General features: G+C 45.9%; 1 protein-coding gene and 1 long non-coding RNA gene across 11 annotated transcripts; both read left to right on the top strand.

Annotated features, from left to right (window-relative positions):
- The first annotated feature begins 2,648 nt into the window (after positions 1 to 2,648).
- Positions 2,649 to 11,456, top strand: LOC129598300 (uncharacterized). 9 transcript variants are annotated; one of them, XM_055496130.1, is made up of 7 exons: positions 2,649 to 2,750; positions 3,051 to 3,129; positions 4,719 to 4,787; positions 5,844 to 6,192; positions 7,801 to 8,334; positions 9,935 to 10,076; positions 10,871 to 11,456. In XM_055496130.1, exons 3-7 carry the CDS (start codon positions 4,779 to 4,781, stop codon positions 11,115 to 11,117), a joined length of 1,281 nt encoding a protein of 426 aa, XP_055352105.1. In that variant the 5' UTR covers positions 2,649 to 2,750; positions 3,051 to 3,129; positions 4,719 to 4,778; the 3' UTR covers positions 11,118 to 11,456. The 9 variants fall into 9 exon arrangements, with proteins under 9 accessions (XP_055352105.1, XP_055352112.1, XP_055352110.1 ...); XM_055496133.1 differs by having other exon boundaries at positions 2,662 to 2,724; XM_055496131.1 differs by having other exon boundaries at positions 2,662 to 2,797.
- Positions 11,457 to 11,504: 48 nt separating this feature from the next.
- Positions 11,505 to 13,659, top strand: LOC129598314 (uncharacterized). 2 transcript variants are annotated; one of them, XR_008691683.1, is made up of 3 exons: positions 11,505 to 11,599; positions 11,795 to 12,701; positions 12,777 to 13,659. It is a non-coding gene; the product is annotated as an uncharacterized LOC129598314 (long non-coding RNA). The 2 variants fall into 2 exon arrangements; XR_008691682.1 differs by having other exon boundaries at positions 12,767 to 13,659.
- The last annotated feature ends 785 nt before the right edge of the window (positions 13,660 to 14,444 follow it).

The raw sequence follows: 14,444 nt of genomic DNA, 5'->3' as shown, positions 1-14,444 counted from the left end.
TTCTTAATGGGCTCTTCATGGGATGAGCGCATGCACTAACTGGATCAGCGTCTTGGTGTCTTTTAAGTATTTAAGGAAATTGGTTTGCATGCTCTGTGGAGTCATTCGGTTATCTGACTTGTAAGATCGGTCTCTCAGTATCCTTGGACTAACACTTCCGCAAATGTTCATTAAGATGCAACTGAACTTTCGTGTTGCTATATAACTCGCACTTACACTGCGCCACCTCCGCTACAGGTACATAATCAACCCACCCAATGCATTTTCAGCGCAGCAATAAATGCGTCCCGTGGAACTGAACAGCGAGTCAAACGCGGGCTAGAGATGTACTGCGGGTTATCCTTGCCAGTCCGAAGCACCTGGCCTGTTGGATAAGGACAGCAAGCGGCCGGTGGGTATGACCTTGCTTTCTGTGCGCGATGGTAAGGCGACCGTGTGGAATACGGCGTGTTGAGACACTGTGACCCTGTCCCACCTGAGCGCTAGCTGGAAGAATTAAAGCCGGAAAAGAAGCGCAAGTGACTGACGACGGTAAGCGCCGGAAACATGCTTTCGTCAAGGATCTGGGGACATTTTTCTACCATTTGGCAGCTAGTCGAGAAGTTTGGTACGCTTGGCCCGGACGGCTTTTGCTGACTGGATCCGTTCCTGTTATTTCCGCCGACCAGAAGGCCCGCCAAACGCGCGTGCGTAGTAGCAAGCGAACGTTTCAACGATGCCGGGATGGACGCCGTCCATGATGGTCGTCGATCGGTGATGGTCGAGAAGGAGAAGAGGACGTCGGAGGAAGCCGATGTCGACTGGTTTACGGAACACGTGGACAAGCTGTTGAAGCGCGTTGTCTCTGGCTCGACTAAGAAAAGCACACCTCCACGTCCGGCGCAGTAAATTAATTTCGCTTATGCTCTCCATCTACACTGTCCTTTAACTGGAATGTCTAGTTTTCAACGACAGACGCCGTGCATACAACCGCACTGATGGTGAGGTCCGACAGCAAGTGCTGCAGCGCGTTACCTAACGTCGACAACTCGCCGAGCTGCGCAGCGCTGCGCACTGTGAGCGTGGTTTATTGTTTACTGTTTATTATTTATTGTAAATGTAGGCAGGTGACCCATTAAATGCTAGGATCGAAATCTAGCGTGGGCATCTAAACCTGGCTAAAACAGTAACAAAAATCAGGTTCATGAAATTTCAGCAAAAGCCACTCGAAAAACAGTATGTAGACTGTAGAGAACGAAGGTCATCAGTTAAGCAATGCTAACAAGCCTCAATGCATTACAAAAAACAGCAAGAGAACTGGGGATGGCAGCATTGCTTATTGCGCACACCCCTCCGGGCCGCAGTCCGCACGCAGGCACCGCGGTGGTGTGTCAAACCCAACGTAACGGTGCGTGTGCCGCTAGTCGACCCACCGCGCCGCCTGCGTGCGGACTGCGGCCCGGAGGGGTGTGCGCAATAAGCAATGCTGCCCTGCCATCCCCAGTGTCCGCGTGATCACAGGGCAATCGGCCGCAACTACTTAGCGTGACCTTTCCTGGTAAGGTGCTGCTGCCTGTGGGTTACCTACTAGTGGTGGAGAGAAAAAGGAAATTGAGACAATTTGAAGATTACTGATTGGTGTCGAAGTTATGGAGACTGATTCGGAAGGATATTTGTTTACGTCCTGGTTGCTTTTTCTGGAAAAAGGGCTACAGATTGGCGATCCTCGTTACTGGTATCGGTTACTCTAACCACAAGTGGGTTACGACGTGCATTACAGTTTTTTTGTCCGCTAGTCGCGATAAATTTTTCATGGAAATCACCGCAAATCCTTATGCAAAGTCTAAAATACACAAATCTCGGCAAAACTATGTCGCTCATTGAAGACAAATTTCGGAGATCTCGCTGGACGCGTGTGCGCCATTGCCTCGTCGCTCGGATCGGAGCGGTCGATTGTCCTCTCCGTTTCAGGTACGAGGCAAGCGACAACTCTTTCCCATCGCTTCAGTAAATTTTATCACTTTCCCTGCTGCATCTTACCCGTGTGCAGGCGCTCTCGTGATACTGATATCGTATCCATTGTAATCAGCGCTTACTGAGCCGGCGATAAAATCTCGCCTGCCATGCTATGTACTTTAATATGTTCTTTATCAGTTTGCACAATCAACTATAGCTGCAAACCGACTGAAACGGCTGAAATCAAGCATCACGTGAGCGCCTGCACACGGGTAAGATGCAGCAGGGAAAGTGATAAAATCTACTAAAGCGATGGGAAAGAGTTGTCGCTTGCCTCGTACTTGTATACGAGTTTTTCAGGTCTCGTACCGAGTCGTACGCCTCCCGCTCAACGTGCGGCAATAACGCCCTTACCATATGCACTGCCACTGCCCAGTGGCCCACATGCTGATACCCACTTGTCGGGCCTTACCGACTGTGGCCAGACTCTGGCCACCAGAGTCATGAGCAGTCGTCCGCTGCTATAACAGTGGGCGGGCGCTGCTGTCGCTAACCTGCCGATACAGTGGGCGGTTGGCTGCTACGGTCACACTGGGCGGGTGCCGTAGAGACGGTATAGTCGTAGCAAGTCGCTGTGAACTGCCTTCCCTCTTGCTACCAGCTGGAAGAGCAGCGCTAGCTAGCTGACGACCAGTAGTTTATGCCAACAGACTAGCACTTGTGCATCCGGGGGAGAGTCGTGTAGCCACATGGTTTTAGATTTTAGGAAGCTCGATAAGCTTCCTCTGAGTACGGTATTGTTTATCATCATAGCGGTTAGTTTAGTTTCAATACGATTATGATACGTACAGCACTGACAAATGTAATAGTGCTTATATTTATATTTTGTAATAACATTTTTTCTTATTTTTTTGTTGTCGAAATCTCGGCCACATACAAATTGTTGGCTATTTATTATTAATACGGTAAAGGCAAAGCAAGTTAATAATGCACGTCTTTATAACACGATTGTTAACTTGCCGAGGACATACTATAAAGTATTATACATAGTATAGATTATATGGGTTTCCAGGGATGGCGCCTGCTGTGGTATCACTTGTTGTTTTTGTTCACAGGAAGCCTGAGGTTTTTCCTGTCTCTTGAGACTGCTTCGCCTTACGAGAGCCAGACTAAGGTTTTCAATTTTCCGACTGGGTGAGTGAAAGTGGTTCGCAGTTCGCACTGCAATAGCCGAAGAAACTAGGAAATTTGATTAAGGCTCAATGCTCTACACTTGCCTGTGGTCTCGCAATCACTATAGCGATGTCCTATGTGTAACAATAATTGCTGTTACCTTATTCTGATTTTCGAGTTTTATGATTGGCAGTCATTAGCTGTTAAACCTTAGTTACGGCTGCTAAAAAATTAAATAGAGGATCCGAGAACTGGTGCTGAATAGCGCTAGCGCGAAGTATCTTCCTAGTATTTTTCTTCAGAAAGCAAACTCTTTTTCTAAACACAAACGTAAAATAATAATAAAATTTTGGTCCAGTTTTGACTACTGATTCGTGCACATAATATGGGTCGCTCTAACTTCCACGCTCACTTTAATACAGTAATTCGGGAGCTGGGGGGAGGCTATAGTAATATATTATCCTCACTCCACTAGTGTCTGGCCTGCTTGTGCGTAATGGGCAACCCCTGCAGCTTTGGTGTTTCTCAAACGTGTGCAGTTTAATCCGTTTGAAGTTTGACTAGTACTGAATATGTATATTTGTATTTCGATAAACGCATTACTATTGGAAACCTTTTCTTGCTTATTATAAAATACATAGTTACATAATGTCATGATTATTAATATTGGAAAGTTCCTGATTTCAGTGTGGTAAAAACGCTGAAACAGACCCTCTAGCAGTCTAGCGTGTTTGAATTTTGAAATTCAAGGCCACTGCCTTAGCTATAGACCTCCTCAGATGATAGTTAACTTTATTTTTATTCAGCTCGTTTGAGGGAAGTGGCCCGGTACATGGTACCAAATTCGTGTACATGTACGAAAACTTTCACTTTCGCGCACTCCCAAACACCTTTTTGCTTTGTTTTATGACATTTTGCAGCCAGATGATTTGTAGACACTGGCGTTAAAGCCGTTTGTGCGCGCAACATCCGGTTGGAAGGTTATAGGCGAATCAAAATTCCAAAAAGTTTAAATGCATTCCGGTGCACCAAAAGTCTCGATATCAACCGATCTTCTCCAAATTTTGACGCACATATGCATGAAGATAATTTTTCACCGAACCACGGTTCTAGCATTTTTTTTCAAATTTCAAAATAAATTTTAACATTTCTGAAATTTATTTGAAAAAAATGATGAAACTTTGGTGCAAGTGTAAAAACGATCTTCGTACTTACATGCTTTTATGTTCAAAATTTAGAGAAGGCCGGAACATAATGAGACTTTTGGTACACCGGAATGTATTTTAACTTTTTGGAATTTTCTTGCCGCCTTAACTCCCGAACCGGATGTTGCGCGCACAAACGGTTTTCACGCTTATATGTACTAATCATCTGGCTACAGAATGTCGTAAAACAAAGGAAAGAAGTGTTTGCGAGTGCGCGAAAGTGTTCGTGCACGCACATGAATTTGGTACCATGTACCGGGCCACTTCCCTTAACAAATGATAACTACACGTATAACGCCGTGCGTTCACATACCCCCAGAGTACAGAGTACAGATCAAGTAATGTGCAGCATCTCCTCCCCACAAATCTCTAGTTTAACGCGTGTACTTGGTATAATATCTGTAGGAAATTTGATACGGATAAGAAAGGCACTTATACGCGCGGAGTTCTAACATCTAACTGGAAATGGATTCGGTTAGTAATAGTGAAATGCAAAAGCAACTTCTTTCGCTGCTTTTCAAATCGTAACGACTTTATTCAGCTTGTTTACAATTAGCTGCGCCTAGGTGTAGACTTCATCTAATAAAAAAATCCATTACAGCTTTAACATGTCCAAAACACCAAAACCAAAACACTCGGGAATTATGATTGCAAATGAATTAAGGTCGATGTTGCGTGCACGGGTGTCGGGAATCGGTTTTGGCCGTCTGCACGGCTAGATTCTTTCTTTTTAAATCGCTTGAAATTTTAAAAAAATTCAAAGCCGATTTTTGGGTGGGAATATAGGGGCCAAACGAAGCGCCTGATTGATCATCTATCTGTAAAGTACTCTGTAGAGTAGTGAAATTAGATTAGAACTAAAGGGGCGGATATAGTGATTGTGGTCAGGAAGCGATGTCAAAAACAGAGGAGCGTCGAATACGGGTGTCCATGCTGCCATTGCCATGGCACTGGCCCCCGCATTTGTTTATGGGTTTACCCGGGAGTGGTAACATGAACCGGAAGTGATGCGAGGTTATCTGAAGGCCGCATTCGATGCCATCAAGACACCGGCAAAGTTGACAAAAACTTGACCAAGAAGACAAATTTTCTTTACTTACTGAATACCTGGATTGTGGTGTACCACAAAATACTGTTTTGCCGAGTCAACTTGGCCCTTTTTCGTACAGTAAGTCGTATCCTATTAGCATATCGCTGCTCACTGAACGAAAAAGGTGCAAATCTATAAAAATAGATTGTGAATTATAATTTCGCAAGTAAAATTCAAAAATACTTAATTGTAAATGTGAAATTCGTGCATACAGCCAAAACCCGTGCGGATCGGACCAAGAAATGTCACCCGTGCTGCGTGCACGCAGCCATAATGATAAATCAACTACTAACGGACGGTTTGTTGTCCTTGCAACAGAGCGCCTGCCCAGGCAAGCTCTTCCCCTACGAGTCATACCGCAAGCCTATTAGCACTTGCGTTCTGTATCAAACCTAAGAAACTTTTTAATTCAAGCAACTGGTAAGGACTGTGTGTTACAGATCAGGATGGTCGCCCCGGCCAGTCTGCCTCCATTTCAACGCGTGTTGCGTGGTTCGGATGGGTTCAGCTATCAGAACACAGTGGCTGTGTGGACCACGGACGGTGCTTGGTGGTTGGGATACATACAGGATATCGCTGCGGACGGCCAACATGCTTACATTGATTTCGACTCGTCGAAAACGGCTGCGTCGTGGGTCCCGACCGGTGCCATTTGGTCCCTGGCCTTCCTTTTTGACGATAGGTCACTGGCAGAAGGAGGTTGGGAGAATATGGCAGTGCAGGTGGCACTGCGCGACGAAATGGATGGACCCTTCCGATTTCGGCCAGCAACATTGCTGAACCGTGCATGTAAGGAATCTGCAGATGAGATCAGGCACCAGCTTCGGCAACCTAGACCTCGTCCCGGTTTCAAAGCGAATCTCGCTATGGTACGGTTGCTCAAGCGCACGAGGTGGCTGTATGCAGTGGCCACACGCCCACACCTACAGATACGCTACGCGAAGCCACCTCACGAGGCGGAGTTGCTGTATCGTAACGAAATGCGCTTCGAATTCGGGACGAGGCCCTAGTGACGAGTAGTGACGTCAGCAAAATGCGTACTCCGCGCAACTGCATTGTACGTCATTGCGCCCGCCCAGGCCCAAAGTGATGCGCAGCTGAGCGGTCTCCCGCGTACCATTTGAAAACTGAAGCCATCCCTCGAAATTATGTGTGAAGTACCGCGTTACCGCGCTGAAAGTGTTTATTATGCAGTACTGTTTACTGTACAGATATGTGCTTGTGTACTCTCCTGTCGTCATTCAAAGCGGTTCATTCAACCTGATATTCATCGTCAAAATTCGCTTCGAAACAAGGGTTATGTACAGTACAGTACAGTACATCGCAGTACTTATGTAGATACCTATACCTAGCCCAATAATACTGCTGTTTAACTGGGCTGTGCCTATACTGTGTAGATAAGTAGTAGATACCACTACTTGTATACGTACTGTCGGCTTGAGCTTTGATAACGCAACTTCAAAGCCGCCATGGCCGGTGGACAATACTCGAACTGCCAAGGATTTTGATTTTAAGACTGGAATAGAAGCTGTATTATAGAAATTGACATTCGTGCTAGATTTGGCAGACTGATTTTGTCCGTTAAGTTTATTCTTTCTTCACTGGAGTGGCCCGAGTCCCAGGCTACAGAATAATGCTACTTATTCATCACATTCACGTACGTACAGTCATTTGGGGCGGCTATCTCTCTCGCGCGAGCTGGGATGGACAACTTTTTATTTAAATTATTTTGTATAACATTAGCCAGGAATTATTTGGTAACGTCAAGTTGTGCACGTGCCACAAGGGGAGAGAGAATTCCCAGTCAACAGAATTTAACGTCAACTCCCCGTGTTTCCAAGCGGGTTGACATAATTGGGATTATGTTGTATGACTTTACTGTGCGCAAGTACGTGTGTTCCCTGATGTACTAGCGATGACGTACTGTATACGTGTTCTTATCGGTAGCCCCCGATCGGAAGCTGCGCTTCGTCGTCGGCTAGCATTCGGCAGTCTGTGTGTGACTTGGTCTGAGTGAACATCAATAAGATTAAAGTGAGTAAGATCATTGTAGTCCTGTTGGTGTTTGTGTTGTGAGTGGCCTTCGTTTAGGGAAAGCAGTAGTGTGTACCTAGGCGGAAGTTACTGTGTTGGCATTCCTGTAGTGTGGTAGTGAGTGTGGTGAGAGTGTGTTTGAGGCATCTGTTGTCTACGGAAGTAGGCAACAGAGCAACACCAATCTCCAGAGCTCCTTCTCTGCTGACTGCGGTCAGGTTGGTAGTAGTACACGCGGTGCGTGTATTACGTCAGGGTGAACTCCCGTTGACGACGAAAAAGAAGTAGTGTATGCAGGTCGCAGGAGTACAATATACAGAGTATGAAGGCAGATAGCGCGCTGATCGGGCACTGATTTTGTAGTCTGTCAAATATATTACGTGAGCACGGCGGTGCGTGGAACGGACAGTCAGGCTGGCTCATTCGCTGCCGTGGAAGTTGTGGACCGCTGCCAAATCGCCGCACAGCTGCCAACCGGCGAACTGCCTGTCCAGCATCTGAGCAGTGCGGTGACCTACACAAAGCACGTGATCGCGTTTCCGGGAGCAGCCTCTCTATTGGTGGAGGCAGCCGATGTTTCTCGCATCATCACGCACTTTCGACGGGCCTACCAACAACTGGATATAGACCCTTCAGCGAATTTCTTCTTGGATTCGTGGACGGATGACGACTCGTTGACGGACGGTTGCCGATTTCATCTGCGAATCGCCAAGGAAACGTGCGACTTTGTTATCGTTACGGGAAATAAGGACGCGCGTACGCGTACGCAGCAGCAGATATCATCGACTCTGAATGGAGTTCTGCATAGGCATTTACACAGCAGAGCACAACTGCCGCCGCTCCGCTGCAGGAACGTCGTCCATATCAGCAACGGAGGCCCGCATTCTGACAATGCAGGTAAGTACGTGTGCGTGCCGTTATTTTGCTGGTAATCTTATTATCAAAGTTAGACTATAGTCCGTGCGCCAACACGAATTACCTACAAAGTTTACCCTTTACCTACTTACATCGAAGCTCGAAAAGCGCCTGATTGGCTGGGCTTGGATGTAAGTCCATTTTTGCTCGAAGTCTGTCGCGGGGCGGCGACAAAAACCGTTACACAGATGGGCGTACCTTGTAACGGGTCTAAGCGACGCCCTGTTACTTACAAACTTCGCTTTTCTGCGCTTTTGATTGGAGGGCGAGCATTTTGAGTTAGATCGAGGCTGCCCACCGCCAATAGCAAAATTCGAAACCACGTGATCGTTTCTCCACACTTTAACTTTGCGGAGTGCGGACTTAACAGTTAACACAGTAGAATTACTAATGGGTTTGTTTTTCCAAAGTTGGTTTTTTTAAATCTACAACGATCACTTATTTACTCAAATTTTTAATTTTTAAAAAAATAGTATTATTGGCGATGTTGTGATTCACCAGGCAGCGAAACCTGTGTTGTGGTTCAAGCTGCGATTTGAAAGTCCTAATATTATGTGGTTCCTGCTTTCTACGTCTATCGTTATTTGTAAGAAACTGAGAATGCCAGTATCTTTTGCTTTGTGACTGCTGACAAGCGCATTGCAAATGGACAGAGAAAAGCCCATTGATGTCTAAATCTGCATTTGGGCTTTCTTTGGTAGTTTGTAATGTTCTTGTTATGAAATTATCCATTGATACCGTCGCAGGGAACCCTGCTTGCTGGCTATCCAGCTGTCAGTATTTTTAACGGGGTCCGGCGCTTGTTTTCGTGTTTTCGTTGTCGTTTTTTACTGTGTTCTGCGCTTGTTTTCGTTGGCATAACCAATGTTACTGGACAGTTTTGCATGGTGAGAATAAAGACTGGCTTAATTCAAGACGTAAAAGTAAAGATACAGTGCTCATGGTTAAATCAAAATTGAATGTTTTTTATATACTTAATTACTGTGAAGTCAATTTGCTGCTGTAGCAGAGTAGCGCAAATTTGTTTGCCTTTTCCCGTTTTACTGAAGCGGATTCCCGCATTAGTCTGGCTATCCAGAATGCAAGTTCTTCATCTATTATTTTAATTTAAATATTATTGTTTTTACAGTTAATTTTGTATGGTAGCGAGCAGCTCGGCGAGCGCGCTGCGTTAAATACAGTGCTCTCACTATAGTGCGAGAACTTGTGCTGAAAGTACATAAACTATACATCCGGTTGTATGTATGTGAGTACGTTGCACATATGCGCACGCGGTCCGATTTAGCTAGGACAAACTTACACAGAAACCGTGAAAACGGGCGCGGTTTTGCATACTTTGTATGTAAATGCACGCTGAAATCTTTGTAAGTAAGTCCCTGATGCGCCTATGCGCAATTACTATACTAATTCATCAACACGACTTACAAGACCGACAGGCTCTGAAGAGACCACAGAACCCGATGGCTTGGTTTTGAGCAGAGAAAATATAAATATTCGTGTGCTTAACTAATCAGTACTTACTCGTATGTATTATCAATTCGAGACTGCTTTCGTCCATAAGGAAACTATTGCTGCTTTATAGCGATCAACATTAACTTGTACATGGCTCCTGATTCTGAAGATTCCGAAGCCGGTACATGTATACGTATTTGCCATCTTCCGCAGTTAATCTTGATGGAAATATTTGCCAATTTGGATCTGCAAGCTCAAATGCTGATCAAACGGTAAGTTGCACATTTACCGTGATGCGCCGAAAATATTCCTTCACGTGATGCTACCAACTACAGTCTACAGATACTGTACCAATGCCATCCTGTACCTATACACAGCAGCGGCTTTCACCTTCACTGTCGAGTGTCGGCCGTTTTTGTACGACTGTAAGCGCGGACAGAATTTAATCATGTGCTACAGCCTACCGCACTGCTACGTTAACAACCACCCACGATAGGCTGTTAAGTCCACCGCCCATGGTTCGCAGCCAGCTTGCCTTGAGCAGCTATCAGCCTGCACCTCGTGGCTCGTACGAAACCTGTCGATCCTATTTAAACGGAGGTATTCACGGAGGCGGTGGTGGCCTCTGAAGGCTTACCGCAGCAGCTCCGGGATTCAATTTCTGACTCGCGGGCCGCTAGCTTGTCGAGTCGACACCCAACACTGGTCACCGAAGTGTCCGTAACACACACAGAAAAGTGCAAAGAAAAAACATTTTGGCAAAAAAACACGAGTTAGCCTTGCGCATACTGTGCTTTGTGCGCACCCCTTAATTCCTCGTAGCATGCACATCTGACACGAGCGCGACAAAGGCAACGAGGCTTGTCGTGTGTCTTCATAACGCGGATTCCTTCATCTGATCCAGTTGAAGAAAACCAGTATTAACAGCCCGCATGCAGTACACACGTACAGTCCAGATACCGATACCTATACTGGCTATACAGCTATCCTGTATTCGTGAATGCAGGATGTAGAAAATTGTACGCATAGCGCGTTAGTATAGTTTGAGCCGTTATTCTTTGCGTAGGGTGTGTTCCTTGTGGCATGCGATATTAAGCTGCAATCCTGGGACGCACAAGGATCACATCACAATCAGCTTGGAAGGTTGCTCTTTCAATACATGCCAGAACGATCATTGCTACAAAGTGGCGTCCATGTTGAATCGTGCAGTCAGCTGCAGCAGCCGGAGTCTGACTATAAATGGCAGTGGCCGAGGGCAGCAGCACGCCTTTTTCCTGGAGCCCTGGTTGCAAGTGACCAACGCGCAGCCCTAGTCGTCCTCCAAGACGCCTATTATACATCGGGCGGTACAACGAAGGCGCACTGCTCAAGCACCCCACAGTGTGGATGGCGCGGCGGTTCAAAGGTCACTGTCACACGCTGATACTGCACAGCTGCCGGTTGTCCCGACTCCTCCATGCACCGTTGAGGGAGGTGCTGTATCATGACCCGCATGAGCTGGGTCTGTTGTCGCTAGCCCAGCCCGCCTTAAGCTTACTGATCCCCGAGGCTGACCTTAGCCACAAGTTCCAGACAGCGGCAGCGACGCTGCTGTCGACGATGGAGGCCACCGAGATCACGCTGCGCCGGATCGTTCTGCGCTTTAGCACTAACGTCAGCAGCCGCTTTAACGAGCCGGCTGATGGCAGCAGTTCGCGCCTGCTGTCAGCGAGAAAGTGCGGGCCATCCACGCCCACTGGCTGGGCAACCTGCAGTATCCCGCGGAGTGGCAGCGCATCCGCCATCTACTGTCCATGTAATGATATTCGCGGCTCCTGCATAACATGTACAATACATGTACAGATATTGTATCTGTGCGCTGCATTAGGCATATCTCGATAAAGAGTGATTCCTTATATTTGCAGGCGTTAAGCAATAAACTCAAACGTAATAATTATGATGACACTGGATGGGACAGAGTGACTCTGACGTGCTCTCCTATGCATTGCAGATTCAGCGGATTCCAGGTGGATGGGACGCCGTTAGCGTGGGACGAGGTCGACCTCCGTGAGATGGATACTGGCCGGCTCAGCACGATGGCCTTGGTGGCTATAAGTGAGGCGTTCCAAGCGTCAGCGTAGCCTAAAAGCGCCGCGCTGCGGCTGCGGCTGCGGCTGCGGCTGCGGCTGCGGCTGCGGCTGCGGCTGCGGCTGCGGCTGCGGCTGCGGCTGCGGCTGGGCAGACCTTTCGCGAACGGCGCGAACGCTTTCGTCTAAGTTAGCGTTAACGTTACTGGGCCAGACAACAGCTGCCCGCAGCACTGCCGCCCGCAATAATTATATAGACGAGCATGCTGCACATACAATTACCCGCATCGGTTCCATCACTCGGTAATTTCCCAATAATGAGCAGCTGCGTATAGCTGTCCCGCCTCCGATTATCCGGGAGCATCGGTGTACATGTGCGGGTTTTGTAGTATAGATAGATTTTGTAGTATTAAGAGCTGCGTGAATCTGATTGGATCCGGCTGTCGGCTGGTTGTCATACACGGTAATTTCCACAGTGAAATCTAAGGACAATGAAAGACTGGGAAGGGGATGAGCCCCACGGTGTGCTGCTGCTTAGGGTAGATGTTGTCCTGCCCCTACGGCCCACGGGATGGCGGTTATCCCTGCCGTTCATGCCTTGACCTACTCTGCTACTCAGTACTTGTACAGATTCAGCGACTTGTGCTCTCCTCTGGCAGTCTGGCTGGCCTGGCCTCTCCACGCCCATAAATAAAACAAACGGATACTGAAGTTGGATACACGAAATTCAATAATGGCGTGCAAATTAGTGTACAATCAAGTCAAAATTATAAAGTCAAGCTCAGCACACCCGTCGCCGTAACACACAGCCACCTGCATAATATTATACGAGTGAGTATCTTCCCGTTGGCGCGTAGATCTAGTATTATTAAGCAGCCACTCGTATCGGTCAACAGAACTTTACAGATGCCGAAAAAAAGCTCTTGCCCCCATTGTGCTGCAGCTTGCCGGGAATGGAATGATTATTCTATTGTCTTGTATGCCTGACATGTCTACGGTCCCTGTCTTGGCAATAATCAGCGCAAAACTCCTCTTAATTCCTCACTTGCAGGACGTACGGGGATTCCTTTCCGGGCACGGGCACAGGCAGTATACCGTCGCCGGAAAGGCCATTTGGCAGTCCACATGCACAGCGCTAGCACCAACTCTCTACAAATTAAATTCCGCCTCCATTATTTCCTACCATAAGCACTCCACTTCTCCTACCAACTACTACTGTTAATCAACCACAGCACAAACGGTTTTCACGCGAATGTATACGAATCATGTAGCTACAGAATGGTGGTATTCGAAATTGAATACGCTGAATATTTTCGCCGCGATTATCAGCGGACGTGATTGTTGATGCATAAAAATATGAACCAGTAAACAAAAACTGATCATGCATCACACATTCCTTCACACACTTCCAAACACAAAATCATACAAAAATGTGTTGGGTCAGTTGGGAGTGCGCGAAAGTGAAAGTTTTCGTGCATGTACACGAATTCGGTATCATCACCGGGTCATTGCCCTTAATTAAGGTGTTATTTTGTGTATCGGCTACCGGTAAGGCTATTGGCATAAGCCAATAGCCTTACCGTGAGAGCATATCAGAACTACACAAAGACATCGGAATCGCACAAAAATCGTTTAAACCTTAACCTGACAAAGGCTAAAACATTATACGAAACTGATTACGAGAAGTTATTTTTCAAAATTTAACAAAATCTTATAATAAATTTTATTTTTCACATCGTTGCGAACTTGCGAGTGCCGGTAAAACTGCCGGAATAAGTATCGCAAGTGTCAACACTACCACTATTAGTACCATAACGTGATACCACTAACATAACCATGGCAATATAATATATCAGTAGATTCATATATCCTTAGCTTACGTCCTTATTTTTTGGAAGTTATCTCCTAAATGAAAATTGAGTTTTTCAATAAGTTTATAATTTTATAAAATTTTATAAAATAGAGCATCGCGCAAACGTTCCTACCTTTATCTTTAAAAAAATATTAAGTTTTGGAGAAGGTCTAAAAAAATTTTTAAAAGCTGTAGTACTTAAAGGTTGTTAGTAGTTAAAGGTTGTTAGTTTTGGAAATTATCTTCTAATTCGAGATTCCATTTGTGAAGCTTTTGATTATTTTATAAAATCCAGCATCTTCCAAAGCTTCCTACCTGCAGCTTGGAAAAAAATTTTGGTTCCGGAACGTTTTCAAAAACCCTTTCAAACTTCAAAAACCCTTTCCGGAAACCCTTTCCGGAAACCCTTTCCGTTTTCAAAAACCCTTTCCGGAATTTTCCGGAACGTTTTCAAAAACCCTTTCAAACTTTCAGCGCTTAGCGTTTAAAGTTCACAGAAATTTCCAGTAAATTCTAGAAACGTCTCGAATGAGCAAATACAAGTTTCGCAACTTAGCAACCTAAACTATGGTTATTTAAAATTGTCAATCCCATCAAACTTATAATTTTTTGTTAATTCTTGAAACCTTTAAGATGTTTTTAAATCTGTTTGGATACCTCAAAATAACTGTAAATTTTTCGAAAGCCGGCTCCAAAGCTTTTACATTTCAAGGATTTCTAAA

Source organism: Paramacrobiotus metropolitanus, unplaced genomic scaffold, assembly GCF_019649055.1.
Source record: "Paramacrobiotus metropolitanus isolate TYO unplaced genomic scaffold, Prichtersi_v1.0 Parri_scaffold0000119, whole genome shotgun sequence".
Lineage (NCBI taxonomy): Eukaryota > Metazoa > Tardigrada > Eutardigrada > Parachela > Macrobiotidae > Paramacrobiotus > Paramacrobiotus metropolitanus.
Note: the sequence above shows the minus strand (reverse complement) of the source record. Positions and strands in the feature narration are given on the sequence as shown.

Bases quoted from the DNA above. Each gene is read 5' to 3' on its own strand.
- LOC129598300 (XM_055496130.1), top strand. The intron at 8,335-9,934 runs GTAAGTACGTGT...GCTGCTTTATAG, and splicing joins CCCGCATTCTGACAATGCAG to CGATCAACATTAACTTGTAC. The intron at 10,077-10,870 runs GTAAGTTGCACA...TTCTTTGCGTAG, and splicing joins GCTCAAATGCTGATCAAACG to GGTGTGTTCCTTGTGGCATG.